General features: G+C 37.8%; 1 protein-coding gene across 4 annotated transcripts in view; it reads right to left on the bottom strand.

Moving 5' to 3' along the window:
• TRIO (trio Rho guanine nucleotide exchange factor) overlaps positions 1 to 26,693 on the bottom strand; it is a 249,264-nt gene that overhangs the window by 40,640 nt on the left and 181,931 nt on the right. For 3 of the 4 annotated variants that reach the window (XM_069853494.1, XM_069853496.1, XM_069853495.1), the window contains exon 34: positions 26,378 to 26,621. In XM_069853494.1, the coding sequence (XP_069709595.1) occupies positions 26,378 to 26,621 (244 nt within the window). Of the gene's footprint in view, positions 1 to 26,364; positions 26,622 to 26,693 lie in introns of all 4 variants that reach the window. The other variant, XM_069853497.1, reaches the window with a different exon arrangement.

Below are 26,693 nucleotides of genomic sequence, written 5' to 3'. Positions count from 1 at the left end.
ACGGATCAGGAATTTTATTTCTTTCCTGCTGGGTATCCTCTTTAGACTACCCTCACTGCATATTTTTTTAAAGCAATACTGAAATACACACCAAAAGGCATTAGATGTGTTTAACAAGCCACCATAAAAATGGTTACCATTTAAAGACAAAGCAGTTTGAGCCTGCAAATGGGGAATTTCCACCATGCCCTTTGGGAAGCATTAGTTTCATAATGGTACAGAGATAATGTAATAATTTTCATGAAACTAGTTTCTTAAAAATAATAAAAAATAAAATGCAGAAAGATAGTACTCAATACATATAAAAAAATCTTCCAATCACATTTGTGTTTGGAATGGAACAAACACACTCACTCTTCATTCCTGGTCAGCAAATCCTTCCTGCCTTTTATTTCAAGTTACACACTATGCTGAAATATAACTTGTAGTTTTTTCAGTGCATGAATAGACAAAGAGTTCAACTCCTTAGTATATCTTCCCTGACTAATGAGTCATCTGTATTAGTTTTGACAGAGACATACACTAGTCCAGAGCACTTGGATTTCAATGTATGTCAATAATTAAGTCTTCCAAGTCATCAAAAGCTGGTTGTGTTAGTATCAGATTGACTGGAATTTTTAGCTTGAGGCTAGATAACTATTCAGCTTCTCTTGATGAGATATTAAGCTGCCCTACAAGCATGTCTACAATAAAAAAACCCAATCCTCTCCAGACAAACATTGTCATCTTCATAACTTCCAAAGGTCTTTCTGAAATGGAGAAAAGTCATCCAACAAACATATTTGCAACAGCACTAGAGAAAGGAATGAATAAAATAATTTATGGCAAAAAGAATACACTGTTCATTTGAGTTCGAAGATTAGTGACATATGCCTGAAGGGTTTAATATACTTACGTTATTACTATTTTATTTCTTTTTATTTAATATCCTCTCCTGCCTTCCTACCCTGTAGATGTAAAAGGTTTTACATTTAAACTTTTAAATGATTTCACATGTATTACAGCTTGCACACAGAGACAGCTGTAAACTTATCAACTGCTATCTAGGAGCTAAACACGAACAAAACTTGGACCAAAAACAACCTCCACTTAAAACCGCTAGACAGTTTTGGTTTTCACTTTTTTTTTTTAAGCGGGAAGAAGGCATGATATTGTGCCAGAAAAAACTTTCCCAGGTTAACTGCAGTAGTTCTGTTTGTGCGCCCTGGAATTCAGACCACAGGGATGCAAAACACCAACCCAAGAACCTGTATATTAGAAGCGCAAGGCAGCACTGCACTACAGAAGGGGAGAATGGACATTCTATTCTTCGCAATAAGCTGCTATTCTGTCTTATTTCTGGAATGACATATATTTTATGTCACAAGTAGGAAGTATTAAAATGTTACTCACACTGCTGAAGTTTATTATCACAGTTTGTGAAAACCACAAGCTTTTAATATATTAGATCTCAGCTACCCTGTACACAGCTTATATTTTAAGAGGCAACATCTTGATCTCGACTCCACTCTTTTGACCACCTGTTTGCTCAGATTTCAAGACAGCTACATCCATGTGCCTGACAGGACAAGCCAAAGACAGATTTATGTCATTTAGCACTGTCTGTCAGTCAAGTTCTGAATCTATGTCAGTGCACTAAGCCACGACCTTTTACCTCTCTACACATCAAATCAATTGCCCTGATCATTTTAATATAATTATTTCCGCCTCCTGGAAGGGGGTATATTTCTACTAACCAATAACTGCAGAGGCTTGCGCGCTTTTATGTAAGAGCTGATGAACAGTTCATGATCTAATTTTCAGCAAAAATTTTCTCCTTTCTATGCACAATCTCTGGTGAGTTTCTTCGGGCCAATCGAGGCCCTAAGTTAGTTATCTCTTCAACTTCACCTGTGCCTCATGATACACGACATCACTTTACATCACCATGGAGGAGCACATAACATTATTTGCTCTGCAGAGCTACAACAGGCAAGATTTTCACTGACAGACTTAAGTTACATACATACAATTAACTCCTTTATAGGGGGTGACACATAACTTGTAATTAAGATAATGAAGGTGATACTTTTCTTTCATTACACAGTTGTGAAAGTTCTTCAGTGCAAACGGAGAAAGAAAATAAGAGAAATACTGCTCATCTACACTAGAAAGCAAATTTTCCCATAGAAGCAATGTAACTTCCCCATTTCCTTTAAGTAGAGTAGTGTTTAAGATCAATTTCTCACTGAGGTGTTTCACAAAGTCTCAACTACATCATCCCTTTTGAAAGTGTGGGTGCTTTGGAGCTTTACTACAGCCATGTACATTTTAAGAAGTCTTATTTATATGCCATTTTGGCAGATGCCTATCATAAGCAATATATAGCTCTTTAGGATGACCAAAAGTAGATGATCAGACGAAGGCATGGCCTATCCACTCCTCCCTCCAGAATCAAGGACACACAGGAGCAGTAAATGCCAGGAACAACTGTGTTTCATGCCCAGGGCTGTTGCATCCATGCTAGGGCGAGCTGCAAGAAAAGCTGCTCACAACTGCTCAACTCTATCCTGCTCCCCACTACTGGTGCTAATCATTAGTTTAAGGTCTCAGCACAAGAAGCTGGTTGAGGGCACAACACAGCTCCCGAAGCAGTGGGAGTTGGCAGCATTAGCTTTCTTCCAACTGCTCCATGTAACAGCACTCCCTGCCTTTGACAAAATCAAGCAGTTAGGTGGTGGGGAGAAGCAAGGACTGAGCCAAAGAAGGAAAAGAGTGAAGGCAGAAGCTTTGGGCCTGGGCCTCATAGGCAGTGCTGGCACTTAAGACACTAGACAGAGTTTTTGTGACTGTTGACAAGCTATTTCTCTCACGCATGCTGCATGCAAACTACTTTTGAAGAGCCATGCTGTGTGATGTTAGCAGCAAAGATGTGGCTCTGCTCTTGGTGGAGAGCTGTACGTCATACTACAAATGGGAACCACTATTAACAAAGCCTGTGATAAGCAGTTTCAGATTTTAATTAGGGCAACTGCAAAATCCTTTCTTGCTCATCTGTTACTGAGCTTGAGAGTTTTATCATCAAAAACTTTAATTTATGCTGCAAACCAATTTTTCCCTGGGAAATGGATAAAAATAAACATCAGCCCTAGAAATACAGCTCTGAAGCAGCGCAGCAGTGTACCTGATATGCTGTGTGCATCAGTCCAGAAGAGGAAGATATGATGAGATATGAAACAAAAATGTCTATATAGATAACAGAACAGTCAACCAAAGGAGGGGGGAAGACGCATTCAGCAAGTCCTCCGTTCTACTGAAAGCAGAGAAAGATGTGGGGAAAGATGAGGGAGAGAAGCAAGCCTGCAGAAATTCCATTAGGAAGAATCACCATCTCAGACGTTAATTAAAGCAACACAAGCCATTCTTCCCTGTGCAAACACTCAACAGCACTGAGCATCCCAACGGAAGGAATTTATCCTATGCAGATTTTTAAACACTTCCCACTACTCCAGCAAAAAGGTCACATATTAGCTAGTTTATTGCAGGCAACTTCCAGCATTTCTTAAACAGAGAACAGATACACAGATAAGAATGAAATTAGCTTCCACCACACTTATTTGAGTGATAAAAACAAGTTTCACAGTTGTGAAGACAAAACCCAATCATATACAAACTCAGCATAAAATGCTGAGCCAATTTTTTTTTATTTCATCCAGAAGCTGGAAAAAATTCGAGCAAGTATAACCTCTACCACGTATTTACAAATGAGAAGATAAAGTAGATGCATTTTTTCCTGTCTCTTTTCCCAATGCCTTAAAAAATTACAACATATGAGAAAGTTTTACTACAGAATATTTGGAGGCTGAGAGATTATATGACAAGAGTCAATAAACATACTTTGAAATACAAAGGGTCGAAACTAATAATATATGCTAAGCATATCTTCAAGTGTATTAGCAAAGTTCATAAATACAAAGAGACAGCACAATGCTAATATTGAGTCACAAGAACAAATGATACAAAAAAAAGGGCTTTATCAACATTCATTTGTTTAAAAAACCCAAGTTATTAGACTACTTGTACTAAAAAAATACTTGTTTCTCTCTTCTTCACCTACTGCAGTTAGATGTTAACCTAAATACACATACTAATCCAATGGCAATTTTAACAGTCCTTTTTTTTTTCTTTTCCTCCATCCTCTTGATTCAAAGCAGGAGAGCTCATTAGAACAACTAGCAATTGTTTGAAGCCACAGCTTTAGCAACAGCTGTAAAAACACATCAATCTCAAGTTAGGAACTCTGCCATAAGCTTATATAATTATTTAAGTACTCATTTAGTTTAGCTTTGGGGCTATTATAATAAACTTTGGTCATTTTCTCCTTCCAAATGTTATACTGCTGTATCCCTCAAAATATAAATTAAGTAGTTAAAGGAATTGGGAGGCAAGGTGGAAAGGCTAAAACAGACAAAAACAGGTCTTCCAAAATTCCTATATATGAAAAACATGTTTACACTTATCCAATTAAGTGATAGTGATAGAAACTAATTGTAGTAACATTGCTTTGTGTCATAAAATGTTGACCTTTTCAGTGCACACATTACCTGGAGTATTAATGAGCAGAGTCAGGCCCTTGCAGCCAGTCCACTGCTTTCAGCTTCCACACTGCATAACTAGATGACTGTAGGTGATGACAGACAACTTCCTTCGAGCTCAATCCCACCTCAATAACTACATTATCAAGAGCAGACTTAGATGATAATGATTGGAAACCAAATTGGTTTTAAACTTTGTCTTCAGATGGAAATGTAACCCGAGCAATGCAATGAAAGCACACATGATTTTAATAAAGGTCAGTCACACTGGAAATGTAACTTTTTTTTTTTTTTTTACAGGCTTCCAGTCAAGGTTGACTAGCAGATAGCTTTTGAGAGTCATAATGCCAAACTCCTCTAGAGACTCCTTTTCAGGATGAATTACACTAAGGGATTAGGAAGTCGCTCCTCCACAAATTCATCAATCTGAATAAAGACTGAGTTAAAATGGGATAGATAACTCCTCGGTATAGGTGCATTTTAAAACAAGCAAACTATGAATTAATGGAATATGTGACACTTTATCTCAATGTGCAATTAAAACACACTGAATACTAAAACCAGATTCCATCACTGGCATGTTCATCAACTCGATTACAGTCTCTTTGGGAATAACAGAGTCATCGCTGAATTTTCTTTGGCATGACAGAGCCCACATCATACACAAATTAAAAAAAAAGCTACATTGTGTCATGCAATTTCTCTGTTGGTTTTATTTTCTCCAGTTATTCCCAAGAAGGGCTCAGGAGGAAGGTGATGTAGTGAACAGACTTGCCCATGCAGTCATCTAAATCTCAATCCTTCAAAATATTCTCTAGCTCCCATCCATCTAATATTGCCTAAGTGGGTACAGGAAAATGATGTGATAGGACCATAGGAAAGAAAAAGAGCAAACAAACTTACTTTGAAAGGCAATATAATTCTTATTATTTGCTTTAATTAGACAAAGGGAATCTGTATCAATAAGAACTGCTACACAATAACTACTGCTATAGTAAATCACCTTTTTAAATTTGAGGACTCAACTGTAAACCTGAATTTAGGGGGAAAATAAGTTACCTAGAAGAAACAAGATATGGAATTTAATTAGCTTTAATTCCTTTTTGTACAGAAACCACATTTCCTCCTTTCTTTAAGTCCACAGCATTTCATACAATACATCTAGACAGCTGATCTCTATTAAGCTCTCTTCTTTGGGCAAACTACCTCATGTATTGGATAACTTGGGTGGAGGTGTTTTTTTTCCTCATTGAAGAACGTTGACTGGAGGTGTCCAATCTCATGTTCAAATGCAGACAGACAAACAAAAGTGATTTAATAAACAGATTTTACTACTCTCTGTGAAAAAAAATCTTTATGCGGAAAGGATTGTTAACATTACCGATGTCTTTTCAAAGCAGGCTAGAATATATTTATACCACCTAAATTCCTTTCTTCTCATTACCTCCACTAAAGGAGGGCCAGCTCAAGCCTAGAGAAGCAAATTCAATGGATTGTTACAGCTGCTTGGAGCCATGTTCAAAGGCAGATTATGAACACATTGTTCATGACTAGTCCCACAATGACCACCTAGAGGAAACTTTCATTATGTAAGGTGATAGCTCATTCTTACGCTGCTGCCTCACTGAAGTAATTTGTTTAGCATAAAGCTGTAAAACAGCAAGAGAGAAAATTAAGGTGAAATAGGAGCTGAAGCAATTCTGTTTTGCTCAGTCTAAGCCCATTGATTCAATATAGACTTCTGACCCTGATACAAAACTGTACGCATCAGATGTTTAGTTACAGGTATTCTCAGAGATGTGACAAGCAAGTAAAGAGGCATTGGTATGAAACTGAACTCTATTCTTCTTTTCAAAGTTTTATTAATATACCTTCTGGCATCTCTCTGTGGGTAGGCTTCTTGGTTTTGACTATTAATTTTTCCATCATCTTTTTGAAGCTAAATCTAGTTCTTCACTACTTAGAATTTTGAATATGCTTCACTAGTGATATACAGGAAAACAGTCATCTTAGCAAAATCAAAATGCTTACATATAAATGCTTTTTCCTTATTACAGAAATAGAGTTACAGTCTTTTTTTACATGAAGTTTGCGCTATAAACCAACTACATTTCCTTCAGAAGAGCATATATTTTCCTTTTACATCTTCCAAAAAACCTTTAAAACTAGGAGCTGAGTAACTGGTTTGAGAAGGAGCTGGGGCTGACAGACTCATTTTAAATTTCTCTGTTTTCATGCAGTACTTATACAAGGTCAGAGCAGAAAGTACTGCGGTGGAGGGCGCAAGCTTCCAAGGATTGGGGCAGAAAGCTGCTTGGGGCTAACTCCATACACACATCTGATCCACTCTACTGCTCAGTCTTGGCTTATTTCACAAAGCAGGTAACCTGCCCAAAATCTACATGAATGAAATTACGGCATTTTCAAGTGACTGAAAAGATACATCTGCATTACAGAGACAAAAATTAGAGCAGTTCAGATGAACATACGGTCAATCATGGATCTTATCAGCTCACTCAGAGCAAAAAAGCTGAGCCTTAAATCTTCAAGTGCATGAGCAAAAGATGACAGTTGTGAAAGGATATCAGTATCTCTCTTGCCTAAGCTCCTACACCTGAAAACTTTTATTTTTGGGAAGGAAGGAGGAATATAGCATTTTCTGCTAGATCAACTCCCTGTTCTGGTTGCCTGTGTGGTTGCAAGTGTTGACACAAAAGAAGCAGCTGGATCACATGTGAAGCACAGGGCAAATGAGCTGGCAGTATCTGACATGTAGTTCAGTTTTTACTAACTGAGAATTAGCACTTTCAGCCAACTATCTTGCAAGTCCTTGCAGCCTAAGGATTTGAAAAAGCCATGCTGCAGGAACAGTAAGGGAGGACATGCAGGTCAGGAAAGACATACCTTTGTGTATGTAACTATTTGCATGAGCTCAGTTTCAGGAGGATTTTTGTTGCATGGTCTTGGTGGAGATGGAAAAGCACACACAGCACATACTTAACAGCTTCCATCTGTATTCTAAAAGAATAGGCTTTCAAAGTGTAGAGGTGGATCTATGCCAAGAATTACACCAGCCTATTAGTAATACTGGACTCTCCCACTGCATCCTCTGAGTCCAGACCTTAGAGACCTCTTATCCTCTCTTGGACACCATTTGCTAACAATTACTCTATAGTAAAAGCATCCTGTTTTGTGGATGAATTATTTCTGAGGCTTCATACACCATAAAATGTTATGACAGAGGAAAAGGAAAGCTAGTTTGATTCATACACATTCTTTAAAGCAACCTATTGCACATATAATAAATGAATCTCTTCAAAGCCAAATGAGAACTCACTCTACTTCCACAATCACTTTTCTTCCTCCAAATCAGCCCCTAGATGGTTGATAACTTCACAATAAATTCCATTTTTGTAGATTTATTCCCTGGACTTCATCCATGAGATATGCCTCTCAAATTTCCCAAGTGAAATACAGACTCACATGATCCACTCAGGGACTGAAACACATACATCCTATTGTTTCTTCTAACTCATAAGGTAACTGAAAAAAATATTATTTCCAATATTCGGTTCCAGCCTGAAACCACTCAACACTCTCTCAATCCAGATAAACAACTTTGATATTTATCCATACTTGTCTCAACTGCAGAACATTTTTGAGTATAGGCGATGGGTGGAATTATCATGAGAATTGGTTTCTTCTTACCATTACCACTGCTTTCCCAAACTGATGTCAGATAAAGGCAAAAATACAATACTTCCTTATTAATTTCAGTAGTTTCTTGCCAATTCATTACTCAAAGCCCTATTCTCTTTCTCCCTAAATCTAAATGCATTTTTCTTCCTTCAGATTTTGTGAATGTGGTAAAAAAAAATCAGATAATTTAATTAAGCAGGAGTACATAATTATTAATTGCATATAAAACCCAACCTTTTTCTTCTATGAAGAAAATGCATCAAGGTACATTCTGAATATTTCACCTAAATCCCAGATTCCCAGCTTTAAGTTAGCAGTGGACAGAAATAAAAAGAAACAATTTTTACTCTTCCCAGTTCAAGAGATGGCACAGATAGTTACACTGGGGCACGGAAGTAAGCTTTGTTCCCCTATTAATAAAGGCTATTGAGCCTCCTTACTACATAGTCTATACACACAGACATCTGTTTTTAAGAAACAGAAAGAGAACAATGAAGAATGTTTATGAAATCATGCACACTTGCCAAACAAGACTTTGTACATGTTTATGATCTTAATTTATGGTAATAATGGAAAGCATCTCACTGATCAGGATTGACTACATGCTGCACTTTATAAAACACGATTCCTAAAAAATCTTTGCATGTAGAAAACAGATAGATCTGAGCCTGACTAACCACTGCAGCAACAAGAGTTCAAAAATGAATCAAATGAGCTCTAGCAAAGACAGCAGACTGCAAAACAACAGAAAGGGGAAAAGACTCTTGCTGGGCGACTAACGGACCTCCAGCTGACTAGGTAGTCACAGCTCTGGGTAAGCACTTGCTGTAAATGTTTTATTGCAAAGCATTCTGCCTATCAATTGACTCCTTTCACCCCTACCCCCTTCCAAGATACTCTGTACTTGAGTACTTCCAAAATCTGGAATAATTGTTGTTTTAGGAAGTGGTTGTGCAGCTCTGTGGGTACAAAGCAGCTTTCTGATCTGTTGCTGGGATCAGAGACGATACCCTGCTAACATTAACTCCCTCTGCCTGATACTATGACATCCCGTTATCTTTAGAGGAACTACTGAGAGTTAGGATCATCCCACTGACATGAGACCCTATCTTCAGACATCCCCCATGAGATAACTTTCAACTACATCCTTGATTTCATGTTTACAACCATTCTACCACCCTCCCTCTCCTCTCAGTCCATCTGTAATAGCAGTTTAGAAATTGTCAAATAACACAGACTATAACTTACCTTTTGCTGCTTATTTTAAGTGTGCACACAAAGCATACAGCAACAGGCATGTTACACTTGAACCTAGCAGCAAACAACTTGCATCTGTAAAAGAAGCATCCCTACAGCTGCATCAGCTCTAGACACTGAAGGTCAGCACTGCTTTGTCCTGCAGACATTTCAGACTGTTACATATGAGAATCACACTTGCTTAGCAGCAACGGTCCAAATATTGTTTCCTGCTAAAATGACAGAGGAAGGGGAGAAGATCCAGCAACAACTAAGTTTAACATGAACATGTTTCTCCAGTTGAGACTGAAACAGCATGGCTTTCCTCCATATTACATTTCAGAATCAATCATGTCTCTAAATAAATTCCACACAAACCACTTTATTTCCCAACTGTCCTTTCTTTTCAAGCTCTATTCCCCAAAACATTACTTCTCAACTGTAATTTAACAGAAGTGATGGATATTAAACAATTTATGATTTTTTTTGGTTTAGCAGCAGCATTCTACAAAAAATTTCTGCTAAGCTTTTAAAACAAATTACTACCATTAGTAACATTTCACCGAACAAGAGTTACCGTTTCCAATTTCCATGGTTCAACTGAAAAAAAACCCCAACAAACAAGCACATGCATTTAACATGCTTTTTCTGAAAGAGCTTACTGTACAGCATCCCAGTAGTTTACACAACAGATTCATTCCATAACTGCTCCCTTTCCCATACAGATCCCTTCTGTCATACTCCGCATTTTTACACTGGGGTCAGAGGGAGGGGATATTAGAGGCAGAGAGAGAGGGAGGAAAGAAAGGATCCTACTAAACTCCTTTGAAAACATCCCCCAAACAATCAACCATCCCTCCTCTCCCAGTCTATTATATCTCTAATGCACATATTTGTACCTAAATCCAGGATCCAGTATTTACAGCCACTTGGCTGCCCATCGCTGCAGCAGGTAGGATTTACTGAGTGAAGCGATCCCAGAGTGTCAATCTGTTTAATCCTGTTTGGCATGGTGAGGAGTCAGCTGTTCTGATACACACAGCTTACAACCAATCCACTTGCCCGCACCCCAGAGATTTGTTACAGCTTCTCCTGAAGATGTTCACCCAGATAACATTACAAGTAATGCCATCAGATAGAGGAAGTTGCTGTTATCTTCTCAGTCTGGTTTAGCCTTCCCTGCTGTCAGAGCAGCTCCTCTCTTCTAGGGATGCTCTCCTCTGACTCACTGAGCACAGTTCCAGTCTTTAAATTCACATGTGGGAATAGCCAGATGCAGCAGATTACACTCTACCGTAACTACCCTAATTGAGGCTCAAGATGATCTTAAAAACTACAACAAACCAGCTATTTTCCCTCTTAGCCTTCAGAAAAGATGTGGCCTAGCACCACTAACAAAACTTTTTAGTAACTGGTATGCACAAAACCAACCTTTAATACTTCTTTTTATTTTACAGTGCATAGTTAGTTTTTAATGCTTTAGCTAAAGCCATAAATACAAAAAAGATAAATGTTTTCCGGTCAGTTAAATCATGCAGCAATTACCCTGTAATTTCTATTTTCCTTGGCAAAATATGTACCAAACAACAGATTCTGCCCTTACATTCATCTTTTCTTGAGACGTGTTTGTGAGAAAAGTCCAAACACTAGAAAATCCACACCTCCTTATAAATTAATTTAAGATCTTGCCTTCATTTAAATTGCATTTCGGATATTTTCACCTCTAAGCACATATAGGCAAGACAAATTTCTAGTCCATCAAGCTGTCTTCCTGTTTAGTAAACTGAAAATACATACATTTTGGTTTATCTGTGCATTCTTCACCTAGCATGCCACACTACATTCATCCATAAATAATCATTTATTTATTCTTTTTTTTAGCTAAACACTTCACAAACCAAGAAAGGATGGTTGGTTTCTTCTCCTGAATACCTACATTATCATCTAATTTTAAAGGAAGTACAAAATGCTAAATTCACTAGATAGATAAATAGCTATGAAATCTAAGCAAGGATTTTCTGCCAAATCAGAAATGAAATGCTTTCATGATATTGTCATGAAAAGAGTCCTAAAATGACACTGAACAAATAGTACTGTAAAATACATAGTGTAATTTATAAATACATAATTTATGTAGAATACATAAAAAACATAAGCATGCACTGGTAAAGAAGAAAATAATGCAGAGAGAGAGTTGCCAATGTTATTAGCACAGACAAATGCATGTAACATAAGGACAAATAGGAATTTTATGTGGAGCTGATAGCATACAGGATCCCAGAGTTAAAGAAGGCTTATCACTAATGCAAGCTGGGTGCACAAGAGTTAACCTACTTGCACTATTAAAGAGCTGTGCTCACCCTCCATCTGAGATTAGTTTTCCTCTTCATGTTTCTAAGGAAAGCCACCCTAAATTTGAAATTAGTTTCTCCTTCATAGCCTTCTGCACTTAAACCATTAATTTTGACTCCTGAACATTTTTCTTCTGACCCAAGACAACTTTCAAATGACACTGAATTCCAAAGGAGAAGCAGGGGGTGAAGCAGCAGAAGAAAAAACCCTCTTTATTCAGGATAAGTGATCTTTATAGTTTGCCACCTATGGTGAGACTTCCACTAAGGCTAGTTTACTCTTCATGAAATTGCAGAACATCTGAAAATGATTCCAGTTTCTAGTTGAGTAAGAAAAAAACCTAAATAAAACAATCCTTTTCCTCTACTCCCAAACAGTTCCCACGCACATCAAGCATACTGAAGAATATCCAGCCATTCTTATTGTAGTTAAACTCTCATATCTTTTACTAGCATTTAGAAAACCTTGGCGATGTTATCAATATAACTTTGAAACACTGATTTCCATATGTAAGAGAGCTTCTGAATGAAACACAGCAAAATTTATACATAAAATTGGTTTGGAGTTATGTTTTGTTTTGCTTTTTAACTGCATGTAGACTGACCTTATAACACCAATAATAAATGCAGGAAGATATTTTAAATGCTCTAGGAACTACATCATCTGCAGTTTGCTATTGCAAAAAGTTCTTTCATTCCTACTCAAATCAAACACCATTATTTTTAGGTTTTGGGTTGGCCCTTTCTCTTCTCAGAAGACAAATCTGATGGGTAAGTCAAACTGCTGGGGGAGAGAGAATGACCACATGAACCACCACTTAAAAGCACATTACACAGGGTACATGGTTAGGAAGAGAGGATCATGGATACACAGTTATCTTCGATACAAAAAGCAGTCATGCTACAGCAGCACTGGGGTGGACATAGTAGACTCCATGTAAATGTACTGCAGAGTGACTGTGGGTATTAGTCAAAAATTTAATTGAAAAACACCTCAATGCATATACTGAAACAATAGCTACATCTTTCTTACAGTCCAAGACAGAAAGCTTAGTGCCGTAATTTCTCCTACCAAAGCAGAATTAAAAGGGAGATGAATTCTATATCACACAAAAAAAAAATCTTAATTTAACATGCATGGATCATTATTTAGTACCATTACGACCTTAGATTACATTTAAACACCTGAAGATATATCACAATCCTCAATTTCCATCTGAGATAGTGACCTGTAACAATATACGTAATTTTTAGCTTAAACAAGCAGCCTATTAATGACTTTCTATGGCTTACTTCAGCACCTACCACAAAGATCTCTTTGTCCTTTAGCTCCATCAGGTTTTCTGTATTCCAGAGCCTCACCCTGCATTAGCTCTCCCTGCCTGCTAAACAACTCTTCCTGTAGTTCCTCTCACGAGCAACTTTTTGTAATAATGAACTAGTCAGGTAATCCTAATTCTTCAGGCAAGAGTACGTCTACGTGAAGAATATCCTTAGGCAAAACCTTGGGCACAGAGCACAAGCACAGTGCAGAAAGAGGCTGGATTGCACAGCAACACTGAACTGCCCCTTCCCTTCATCTGCTGTATAAATAACATAGACCCCAGCCCAATGCGACAACACGCTTTGATCAAATTAGCAAAAAAAAGCTCATTTACTGATCCATGCCATTTGGCAGCACTTAAATGACTATCACCTTACCTGTGTAAAGAAGAAATTAATTTTCTTAGCTATGCATTTTATGTAATTGCATAGACAGTTACTAGCCTCATTTTTGAAAACAAAGTACTAATGAAACACCGTTCAGATCCTCAGCAATTTAAGACATTTTTCAGTTACTTAAACATGTGACAAAGTCAGTGTCTAGGTGAAATTTTTGTCAAAGGCTATTTTATGAAGATTTTAAAATTCCAGGCAAAATTGACCTCTCACTTTTAAGACAGCATTTTGTGAGAAAGACTACATCCCAATGAGTAAACAAAGGAACTATAAAAAGCAACAAGAATAGCACTGTATATCCTGTGTAGATAAGGCAGCACATATTTTGTGTGATACACACAGATGAAGCATTACATGTCCGTGTCTATTACTGCAGTGAAGGAATGGGCATCAGCTTCTTGCAACTCATCTCAGGGCTCATTGATGAATAATGACAGATTGCTGAAACCATTTCAAGATATTAACATTTTGACACCTCACCTCACCACAGAAGTAACAACTCATCAGTCTCTGCCATTGACAGACATGAATTTACCTTGCTACAGCTTCAGCTTCTCACAAGTACCAGCTTCTACCTGCAGCATCTGCAAACACTGTCGCCACTGTATTAAACAGCCTGTGGTGCTACTTCGTCTGTGGGTACTGTTAGGCTTGCACATAAAAATGGCAACATTCTTATTCCCTTCTTAAGATGACAACTGGTATTAAACTGACTGCATTTCTCATACTCCAAGACATTTGCATGGTAATTGAAATTACAACGTAACTTATATTAAAACAAGGATAAAGAGCATTCCAACCTAATCTTAGTAAGGCCCCATTACATTCCGCACCATCTTGGGGAAAACAAGTAAAACAAGAAAGGAAGCTAATAAAATGCAGAAATTTCATTTTTAAACACCTATTTGTGTTGATTTAAAGCCTTAAAAAGAAGCCAAAGAGCCAACCTTTTTTTCCTTAATATTCACCTTCTATGAGAAAAAAAGTTTAAAAGATTACAGCATTAAAAAGCGAGATTCAAAATCCAGTGCTGTTTCTCAAGCAAATCTAAATATGTCTTCTCAGGAATTTTCCCCCTCATATTCCAAACACTGAGTTTACAAAAGCAATTTATATATTTTGAAATCAGGATTACATTCTTTGTATTAAAATACTCGTTCATCTTAAAAGTGGAGAAGTGTATACAATACAGCTGAAATAGAAGACTGAATTCTTTATTCAGTTCTGCTAGCATCCAAATGTCACTGTTTTAAAAACATTTTTGAAGTTATCTGTGAGATGCTTTCATCATTTAGAAGTGCACAGTTCTTACAATTTTGAGTCATGTTTCTGTATGTGGGACAGAAAATATTCAGACTTTTCCAAAACTGTGCAGGACCAAAGACCACCCAAACCTAGGAGCCAAAGTTAGATAAAAATCCTTAACTATTAGAATTCCTGAACTAAGTTAACATTGCACAAAACAATAGGAATTATTTACAATATGCATTTCCCATTAAAAAAAAAGAAAAGTCAGGTAGACGTTGCAAACAGATTCTATCTTTGGCAAGTTAGTAATACTCTCAACACAACCAAGAAATTGTAGAACAGCAAAACACATCAATAAATAAATCTGAGGTTCAATTCTTCAAAGGTGAGGTCCCACACTATGATTAAAATTCTGAGAGGAGCCTGACTTTGCCTTTCCCTCAGTGTACAATGTGTCCACAGTTAAACTGCTTGGAGCACAGCTGCACCACTAGGATCTGGTTGCTTCAGCTCCATGCACAAAGATCATCCTGTTCCCAGAAAATAGCCTCTCTGCTCCTCAGTTTCACAGATAACATTGCCAGTCTGCAAGGAACGGAATCATTACAACAGTGGCTCTTTGGACTTACATTCAGTGCGTGGTTTCCTGTTCTTTGCTACCAGTGCTGCTAGCTGCCAGAGACACTTTAAATTGAATCAGTCAGAAATTGTAATCTGCAATGAATTGTGTGAACATCCTTAATTTGAGATTTCCAAGAACTCCTTTCAATATACTGGGGTGTTTCCATTAAAACAAAACAAAATAATAAAGACCAAACAACCAACCATTTCTAATAAAACATACAGGCAATCTAATTAGCTGGGAAAACTACTTTCTAACTGAGGGTAAAGAGATATTTTCAGCTGCGTGATTAATAACCTTCCCTTCTACATCTTGAGTAAAGCATTTGTCAAGAGCAACTGATACCAAAACACTTAAGTATTCAAGCTTTAATTAAAGAAAAATTGGGAAACTAATAATTTATCCAACTTTTCAGTCATCAAGGCCAGGATCTAAACAAGTCCCTCCTCTCTCCAGCTTTGCAGAACATGCCCTAGCTCCTGCTCATGCCTACAGTAAGCATATCAAAAAGCATATGACTTTGTAAATTCTCTCCCATCTTATTAATTTGGTTATTATTTTCTGGAATTTTTAATTCTGTTCAGTAGCCAAGCAGTTGGAGCCTGTATACCACTCCCAAGAAAGAAGCAGCCTTTCAAAGAAATGATGAGGCATTCGGTGTCCCTGGCCTTCTGTTTATCTGGAAAAGCTTTGGGAAAATTCTGACTCCTCCACACAGTCACCACTGCAGCAAGCCAAATCAGCTTGAAGGATCCCAGCCACTGTCAGCAAAACCACAACAAACCAGCTTCAGATAATTCAAACAAAATCTTGTGGATGAGTGCAAGGAATGTTGTTCCACATGCATTCACTACTTAGCAAGGGGTGAGAGGGAAGAAGAAATATGCTATGCTTCATCTCTGCATTGGAGAAAACACAAGAAGTGTTCCAAAGGAGACATACTTGCTGTCCTAGTGAGACATACTGAAGAAACACTCATTTTTGATATTATTATCCAAGTTAGCCTTCATAATTCTTTATTTCTTCATTTGAATTTTCTGAAGTAGTCTCCTCAACCATATTTAAAGCACCCTTCCTCTTCCCTTCCCACTCCAAAGAACAAAGGAACCAGTCTGTGGCATGAAAACAAATCTGGTCAAAACAAGGTTTAATTTTCCAAACCGGTTTTAACTGCATCTACAGGAGATGGGATCCTTTTAAACATAAATCCTTAGCTACTTATCTTAACTGGAAATGCATGCAATGACAAAAGGAAAAGGTAAGAATATGTTAATCAGAAGTGTTCAGAATACTGAATTATGTTCTTGATTTAAAACAAATTTCTTTTAAGTAACTTAAAAGGAAAATGAACACTTCTAGTAACCAAACTAGGTCATTAAAAATAAAGTAAATGCTTTTAAAATTGGACACATACTCCCTTATAGAAATACTGTTGCTGAAGTTCCATACATCACCAACTGGAAAAATTGCTTCTGCAACCTGCGTGGGTTACCTGCTGGTTGGTATTACCAACCAAAACTCTTTTCTTATTCCCCTTCTGCTAAGTTCAAATTGCACAAATGCATTTTAGTTACTTACAAAGGGTTTTCATCAAGAACTCTCCTCCTTTTGTGTCTCCTCATCACTGCCTACCAGAAGGTACATTCATCTAATAGACCAGGCTAAGCCACAGAGCATTGCTAGGTATGGCAGAGGGAGCCTAGCCATGACCAAACATCCTGTTGCTTCTGTAAAACCAGAAAAGGCACATGGCCATTGAAGGACGTCTCGATTTCAAACACTAGTGTTTAACAGAAAACACACACTTTCACAGCTTCCTTTGTTAAAAGACGCTTTAGCAAAATGAAACCATCAACCCCAGTTCCCTCAGCTGCTCCTTGTAAGGCTTGTTTTCCAGCCCCTTCACCAGCTTCGTTGCTTTTCTCTGGACTCGCTCCAGAGCCTCAACATCCTTCTTGTGGTGAGAGGCTCAGAACTGAACACAGTATTTGAGGTGTGGTCTCACTGGTGCTGAGTACAGGGGGAGTAGTTTCCAAATAGATTCTGGTATTGCATTTAGACCTGCCACATCTTTGGAATGAAAGGATAAACACACCTAAAACTGTTCTACTGAATCAAGCAGTAATTAGAGTACATGTGCTTTGTTATTCCTGTGACAAAGAGAAAAGTTAGCACAAAACACACTAGGACAGACTAACGACCAAGTCAGGCCGTGATATATAAACCCTTTATAAAGATTAGCTACTAACATAAAAACTTTAAGATATGTGGTTAGCAATTTGATTTTCACCAACTAAGCTTTTCTTTTTAGCACTACATAAAGCACACTTCAATCCACGCACTCACTCACTCACTCGGTCTTCAGTCTTTTATGTTTTTTAAAAAAATCTTTCACTTGATACATATTTTGTTAGTGAGCCTTGCTTTGTTTCTCATTTTCTTTCAGGATCTTTTTCATCACTACAAATTCCTCATATTCAACGTTCTAAGAAAGTATCCTCTCCTCTTATTAATAGGGGGAAGAGTAACAGCTTCGACTTAGACCCCAAGGACTCCATTTACTTCCATGACCCTTAAGCTTTTCTGTAGAAAGCAACAGGTGACCATTCAGCTTCAGCAGTTCTTCGTTGCAGGTGGCCTCCCTAGCAGCCTTCCTTCCTTCAAGTATATTTGCAAGTTCTTACATGCAACTAGATTTCTCTAAACAGGGTATTGAGCAATCTCCACATCACTGATACTTTAAAGCTTACATTAACAAATGAACACATGTCCAATAAGGCTATGATCACACTTGGCATGATGCAACAAGAATAACTAGCTCTTTCTATAAGCAGAAATACTTTTTATGAGTCCTTTCCATTTTTGCACAAGGAATGAATACATTTTTGGGGCAAAATATTAAGCATTTCTGCTATCTCCACAGACACTAAGGGGAGTCCAAGACTCCAGGAGACCCTTAGAACATAACAAGTCCACACTGGCAATTCTAACCTTTAGTGTAGAATCACAGCACAACCCAGATTGAAAAGGGCCTCACAAATCCACAGTCCAATCTTCTCCTCAAAAGGATGTGTCAGGTATGAGATCAGACGGGATTACATAGGGTGTTGTCCAGTCTAGTCCTGAAAACCTGGTGTATTTTTAACAGCTTCTTGTGACAGGGACTTTATTCCTGCTACATTGTAAATTATTAACATACAGGATCTTGGACACAGCTGGTTTACGATCACAGGAAAAATTACTACAGGATTCTGATCATCAAGGACAACTTAATAACAAGCTTCCCTGAGACATCCTTTATTACTATGCCTGCATGTTACTTTGTATTAATGTCTTCTATTGCTTTAGGAGTTAATCATTATACATCCAATGCTAGAAAACGTGTACTGCAAATTTCTGAAAAGTGTTATGAATACTTTTCCTGGGATCATGAAATGGTTTTATTGTGCTATTCACTTATCTTAACGGCCTTCTTTACAGAGTTTGGTTTAAGAATAGCATCCTTTATTTTCATAACATCCATCTTAGAAAATTATTAGTTTCAGTTCAATAGTTGTCCCAGATTGAGAAAAATGTCTTGCTATTTGTACTCAACTCAAAGCTAGGAAAAACCAGAAGCATATCCAAACTGGACATAGACCCATATCAGTGAATATGCACTCAAAACAGTCACAAGACACCGTGTAAGGAAGCGGTGATTTGAAATCAATGCCAAGAATTTAAGATGTCAAGGGCATTTGTTAAAAAGTTTCTGATAGGGTTGCACTAAAAATATGGTATTTCTGGTTTAGCACATGTAACGAAGACTAATATTTGATTATCTGATTGCACTAAAAGTGCAATGAAGACAATAGGACACACTTTCAGCAGCCTCCTCACAAAATCAGCATTAGAGTAAGTCAGTGTGCGGCTAAATACTGCTACGTCCACCTGCAGGCAGTAACAATGACAGATGATGGCATGATTGTAATGTGATGACATCTTGAAAGGTGCATAAGAACATCTGTTCTAGTCTGCTCCTCAACTGTTTTCTTCCCTCAACTAAACACATAAATACTCCTCCCAATACTAAGTTTAAGAATACTATCCATAGAAGCAAAGATGCCATATAACTAGAGTTAGAAACAGAACAGAAGACTTTCTGGATACTGTCAATATTACACAGTTCTGTGACAGAGGGAAAAACATAACAGGTAAAAATTACCCACCATACGGTCCTTGGAATGAACAGCCACCCCAGCTGCAGAAAAACATACACCAATAGCTCCTTGTTGCTCATCATGAACAAGGCAGTTAACATGCAGCTATGACTACTCCATGTCTCTAGATCTCTACTGTCCATATATGTGTTCCTAGCCCCACTCTCCCCATCCCTCACCACCCTGCCAACCTACTTACTCATTGAAAATGAAAAAAAATGCTTTGTGGTTGCTTTCAGGTGCTCTTCGGAGCACCAACTCCTCAGTTTTACTTAAACCAAAGCAAAATACAGTTAACCGACACCCTGAAGAAGTTATTTCCAACACTGAAGCAACCTTTTCAACAGTCTGTTGCACCTGAAGAGGGACAATTAAGGAGAAAAAAATGCCACTCCAGGATGTTTTTCTTCTATTGCAACATATGAACAACATATGCAGGATATGATTTTAGTTTGTACTCTGTTCTGCCTCAAAACCCCAGTGAGAAAAAGAAACTGCTGTCAGAGAAAGGCTAATTGCAAGCAAAATAACAGCTCTCTTGGGAAATCTAAAGCCATCAGAATGCCTGGTTTATATGCACCTTCTACCTCCCAAAGATCAGCTGTGCAAATACAAGGGTTCCAAAGCAGATACTTTTTACACACCAATTTCCTTTCCAACTACAATACGTAGGAGACATATATTTGGCAACTGCCTGGGACTGAAAACATATTCAAGCCAATATTATAAATTTATTCCTTTTCTCAGATGTAATACTGAGCTCCCAAGCAGGGCAAAAGGCTTTCATTACGAAATTTCAAAAATTCCAGACACAAATTAACCACATACTTATGCCCACAAATAGAGTCAGCATGGGAAAACCAGATATATCTGACAGGTCTTCCTGGACTGGGTTATGGTAAAAAGAATAGCACAGGAGTTAGATGCAGATTATGCAGAAACCCTAGGATAATTCACAGCACATATAAACTTGATTTATAGAGAACCCTCCTAGAAATTCAGATTGTGAGATTCATTGTATCTCCTTATGGAGTTTAGGACTGCACAATGCCAAGGAAGCAATTTATATAGACTTTATTCAAGGCTGACTTAGAATCTGGCTGTTAACTGTGACCATCTGATATAGTTTGGCTATAAAACTCAATGCAAAGATTATGATCTAATGGACCACAGTCAATTGCTGACATTTTATTTAAGTTTACTTATGCTTAAAATATGCATTTAACTGCAAACTCAACTAAAACCACAAGGTGGGAAAGTCATGATAGAGAATTCTTGTTTTAATTTTTACTGCAGCTATTTTATTTATCTGGACCAAAGCATGAGAACAAGTTTGAAAAACCACACACATACAAAACCTAAATTCAAACTATCTTTGCAGCTATTATATTTGCTTCTTGCAAAATGTTTCTAATTACAGGACATTTATTATTTATTAGGTTTTCAAAACCACTGATAATTGGGAAGTTAAACTTTAGCTATTAAAATGCCTTCACTTCTGTTCAAGGCCAAGTCTGCCTGATAATTAAGTTGAACTGACAATCTATAATTTTTTGCTAATTTAGATGAGTGGAGTGTGAAATCCAACTGACTGCTCAGCTTTGCCTCCTGTGAGCTTCTCCTACAGCTTTCTCTCAGCTGATTATCTGGATGGGTAGCCTGTTATTTGGAAATTTTCTTGGGAGGTGATTGATTCATCAAGAAACAGAATTCTTAGACTATCATTTAGTGTCTTGTACTACTACAACCTATTCCTTGATATCACTTTCTGCATGTGATTGTGTCTTGCTGTGTAGTAGAAGCATATCCCTTTTTGCACAGTGCCCTGTAAACTACAGTCTCCACCTTTTGCCATCTGGCCTCAAGGCAGCAGGCAGCAAGGCAAAGCAAGTATCATACCTACTCATTGTTAGGGGTTACTTTCCCTGCTGGCCTGGGCTGTAACTCATTTCCTGCAGCTGCAAATGCTGTCAGACATTCTCACAGGCAGTGTTTTGGCGCTGAGCCATGGGTGGGGATCCTTTTTCCTTACAAATGGCCCATGCTTTGCTTGCAGTCTCAAAACAGCAAATCCTCCCCTTCTATAGCCTCCCTCTGCTTGCAAGCAAACAAACTGTTGCCCAAGGCATCCTTCTTTTCTTCCACTACAAACAAGGAGTCCATCTTCAATTATTCAAACTGGATTCCCGTTTTAATTGATCAAATTGTGCTGCTGCTACTGAGAGCTTCCTCTTCCTATTTGTACTCAACATGGAAACACTCCCATTTCTCAATCATAACTTGAAAGCTCTTGATCATATACGAGACGTGTTACCTTTACTCTCTCCCTTTCCCCTTTCACCCAAAATGAATATTCTGAAAAGAAGGTTTCCAGTTGTGCAACAAGCTTAATGTAACAGATCTAAGACTGTTTTATCCCTTTCTGTGTCCTCAAACATACAATCTCTTTTCTGTGGAAATATCGCTAGATCAACTGTGCAGTTTTTCTTTTCCTGAAGAGCAAGTCCCCATACCAATTCAAGAATAGCTCTGACACCTCCAATATCTGTCCTACATCACTCTCTGCCACCTTGCAGGTGTAGAAAAGGCTTTACTACACAGCTCTTTAAACAAATTCATCAACATTTGTCTTGGAAAATGTCAGCTGTTTGATCTTCCTTATTATGGTAGATTCTTTGAGAGATATTACAGTTAGGAAAAAAGACTAAAAAAGACTGCAGAAATAACATTTTTCTATTCATAGCACCAATCAGGACAGTATCCTGAGAGTAAAATCAAAAGCCAGAATTGAGTATTGCACTGGTGCATGGTATGTCAGAATGTAACTAAGACATCACCTTGCTTTCAGATCTGAACAAATCCATACAGATACCTGCATTATAAGAATGTATAAAAGTGGCAGACGTCATACTTTCAGGTAAACAAAAAGATCCCTATGGCCAAGTTTTAAACCAAACTGATAGCAAGATGAATTGGCAGATAAGATGTGGTCCTGAAAAATGCCATAACTTACAAAGAAAATATGTAAATCTAAGCCTTGTGAGCAAAGGCTTGTTGTAGCCCTTGTAGCTCTCCAATTAGTAGCATTTACAGGAGAGATATAATGGACTAGCAACAAATTCTTTAGTACTTTAGTACTCAGGATGTTGAAAAAGACAGTGAATTGTGATCTAAACAGGCAAGATATTCACAAACAATTTTAAACATCTGCCAATTTTTCTAAGCTTCCAAGTTCAATTTTTTTTTTATAGTGAATCCTGTTCCCTGCCATTATCACAAAGCTCTGTGGCTGTGTAAATGCCCTGCAAACAAAAGAAAGAAAACTACACATATAGAAAGGATCTGCTACAAAATGAAAAGAAACCCTTGTTTAAAAAGAGAGAAGCAGCAAATAAAAGAATAGGAACATTCTTTCTCCCCCATGCCCAATAACATGTGGGGAATCACTGCAAAATAAATTGTTGCCTTATGTATTACTTGTGAAAAATATGTTCTTCCGAAGCTAGCAATTTATTTTTTGTAGAGTGCACCAACTGTTACTCAACCTCTTCACTACCCACTTGTTTGTCTTTTTCCCCATTACAAAAGGGATTTAGATTTTTTAAAATGTACTCATCTGTAAACTGCACGTCACACTGATTAAACAACCCAAATAGCTTACAAAAATAGATTTGATATCCAGCAGAGTAAGAGGTCTGGAACCTGAAATCAACCCCCCCAGTGACTACCCACCTATTGAATGTCTTTTTTTCTACATAATGCTTTCACCATACTCTGTACCAAATGTTTCTTATCTTCAATCATTAAAATTTTATAGTAGTTAAGATACTGTAAAAACTTTGAGTTTTTTAACCCACTGTTAATGATTAGATATTTACAGTAATACACATTCCTAGAGGACAGTAACACCTACACTTGTAGGCAAGGAATGAGGGTAATTTTTGGGGCTGTGTTCTAACATGAGACTAAAACATGAGACTAAAACAACATGAGAAAACCATTACCTTTGATGGCTGACACTTCTGATGGTGATCACATCCCTTTTTCCTTTGGAATTACATAAAACTTCTCTCTCCATGAGCATCTCACAACAGCTTGCAATGCCAGGCATGTACAAATTGCAGATTTGTGTCTACATGGTTTAGCCCATGAACTGTATAGAATTATTCAGACCGGATGCTCACACTTAGGCTGAAATATCACCTGCATTTTCAGACCCAAAAACTCCTGAGGGTGACATTCTACTTTGTTGAATCATTAAAATCTCTGAAAGTTTTACTGAATTATGGTCAAAAAAAGGGGGGAAAAAACCTTTATCTGTAATGAAAAGACTGACATTGCAGAATAAAGCACTAGAAATCTAGGAAATACAACATTTAAGAGTTGTCCATCCAAGTACATGGACTGCCTTAACTTATGTAACTCATTCACTTGTTCTTTGTTATCAGGGTTGTGTTTTCTGTTTCATTTTGGGGTTTTTTTGGCAATTCATGCCGCATTCAATGCCCCAAATGAACAATTCTGAGAATATAATCTAATTGATTTTCCATTCTTCTGACTAGCATATTCCCCAATGTCTTATATAAAGCTCTTTAATCAGATGCAGCACTTGAGAACAAATAATTGCTTTGTGGGATTGTCTGAGTTACTTTTCACTATAGGGGGAAAAATAAAAATCAAAGCACTTCACTAGTATTGCTTAATATTTGTAATCCTTCTGTGAAATGAACACTATCAACCTCAAGAAACAGAAAGCTGAGTTAGAGATCACACTTAAAACGTATCCAGTAGTTTCAGGTACCCAGTATAAAGCTGTTTGGTTTTTTGCCTTTTTTTTTTTCTCTTTAGATTACTTAACGTTATGTAATAGTTTGCACATTCAAGACAGTTCACTCTGATTTCATTTAGAGTCATGTGCACAGGACACTTGACAAATGAATCAATTCCATCCAGCTTCTAAAGCCATATACCTAATAATGCGGAAATAAACAATTTGACAATTCACAGCTGCTTCTTATCAGCTGAGGTCTAGATGTCATGCCAGAACGTCCCACAGGAAGCCTACGGCTGAGGTAGGGACAGAAGGCATGTCTGAGGCTGCATTCAACTCTGCATGCTCGTTCTAGCAATGGCCTTCTCTTCTTAAGTATCTATGATTAACATAATTAATGCTTTTTATTTCGAAGCAACATGTCGAAAATAAGTTACAGTAACTTGACAATGCTTTGCCCTATTTTCCCCCAGAAAATAATGGAAATAAACCAATACAGGTTATGTCCACTGGTTTGATTAATAGAAGTAACCTCTCAAAGACAAAAACAGCTCTGTGTCTCCCTCAGGAGTCTGACAGGCTCTATGTTCTTCATATAACAGATTGTCCAGTACAATCTGCCTCTCCTAATACAATTCTCTGCATTCAAAGGTGAAGTCCCTTAGCTCCAAAGGAAATAGGATTTATCAGTTTGATGAGTGTTGGTAAAAAAAACTAAAACATCCTGTTCACAATTCCATGATTTCACCCCCTAGTCAAAGGAGGAAATGTTTCAGTGATACCTAACTTACATTTTCCAATTTTAGCATCAGAACAACTGCAAACTTTCTCTACTCAAATGGTTAAAGGAAACAACCAGACATAAAAAGTATTCAAGCTATACAGCTCAATCCTTCAGACTCTCCCCCACCTCTCCTCCTCCCCCCAATCACCCTGCATTCAGGAAGCTCCTGCTGTGCATCCTCCTAATGCAAGAAACACAAACTCTCCCCCCTCTTTCAGCCAAGCATATTTATAGTGTCTAAACAATGGAGGAAAACATAAATGTACTAGATGGGATGGACTGAATAATTGAGAAATTTGTTCTCGTATTTATGAAAACCTCTCCAAAAAAAGAATTCTGTGTTTTGGAAAACAAGTTTTCCTGCTAATCTTGTTACTGGAAATAACAGACTTACTGAAATGCACTTTTTCCCCCAACATGTGATGAAACACCTTCTAATGAATGTTTTTTCTGATTTTTTTTTTAATTCAAATTTATTTCTGCTCACAAGCTGCAAACTCAAATAGTTTCAAATAAAGCAAGGAAGTATTTTCTCTAATAACTACCTACTCTGTGAGCCTGGGAATTTTACAGAGCACACTGAGACCTTAAAAACTTCCAAACATTATCAGATCTCTGTTGCACCCTTCAGGAGCACATTCTTGTATGCATCTGAAAGAACAAATTAAGATTTCAGAGTTGCAGTGGAAAAAGGGATCAATGGGCTACTGATACTCTGGAAAACTCAGTTAAGCAAAATATAGTAGTTCAAATATCCAATTCCCGTGCCAGGGCACCACTGAGCCTGGCGTTGTCATAACTTCTTGCTTCAGGGTTTCTCAGGAGCCATCGGTGTTGCTAGCTGGAGGTTTTTTTTCACTGTTCCCTTTCACCACACAACAGGTATAGATAGTCCTATCATAGCAGCTTGATCTAACATGATACATAACTCTGTTCACCAGACATAATTTGCTTAAAGCTCTTCCCAGTCTTCAGCCACATTTTCACTTAACACTAAGAACTGCTGACTGCTTATTTTGGAATAGACACTCTGGCCACAGGTTGCTAAAAACTCTGTTTTATCTAATTAAAAACTGGAAACCAGAAGAACACTGAAGTGCCCATTTCCACAGTAATCCCCATTACCCAAAACTCCCGCTGCTGACAGTGAGACATTGTTACCATCATTCCTTACCTTTGTGGTTAAAAATCCCCTCCATCTCCATACTACTGCGCGAGTGAGCAATGCAGAGGGACCCACAGGGGACCAGGCCTTCTGCAGCTGGGGACCGATCTGTAGTTCGAACCAGACACCAGTCAGGCTTGTCATGGGGCCTCTCCAGGACCTCCACTGTCTGCCCACGGCGGATTGTCAGCTCATTACTGTTGCAGGCAGTGAAATCATGGATTACCACCGTCAACTCGCACCCACCAGACAACTGTGAGGGGAAAAACAAGAAGGAGAAGCCAGATGAATGCTCGTTATCAAACCATCCGTCACGCACCGTTAC

Source organism: Phaenicophaeus curvirostris, chromosome 3, assembly GCF_032191515.1.
Source record: "Phaenicophaeus curvirostris isolate KB17595 chromosome 3, BPBGC_Pcur_1.0, whole genome shotgun sequence".
NCBI lineage: Eukaryota > Metazoa > Chordata > Aves > Cuculiformes > Cuculidae > Phaenicophaeus > Phaenicophaeus curvirostris.
The sequence above is the reverse complement of the archived record's forward strand: the minus strand, read 5'-3'. Positions and strand labels throughout refer to the sequence as shown.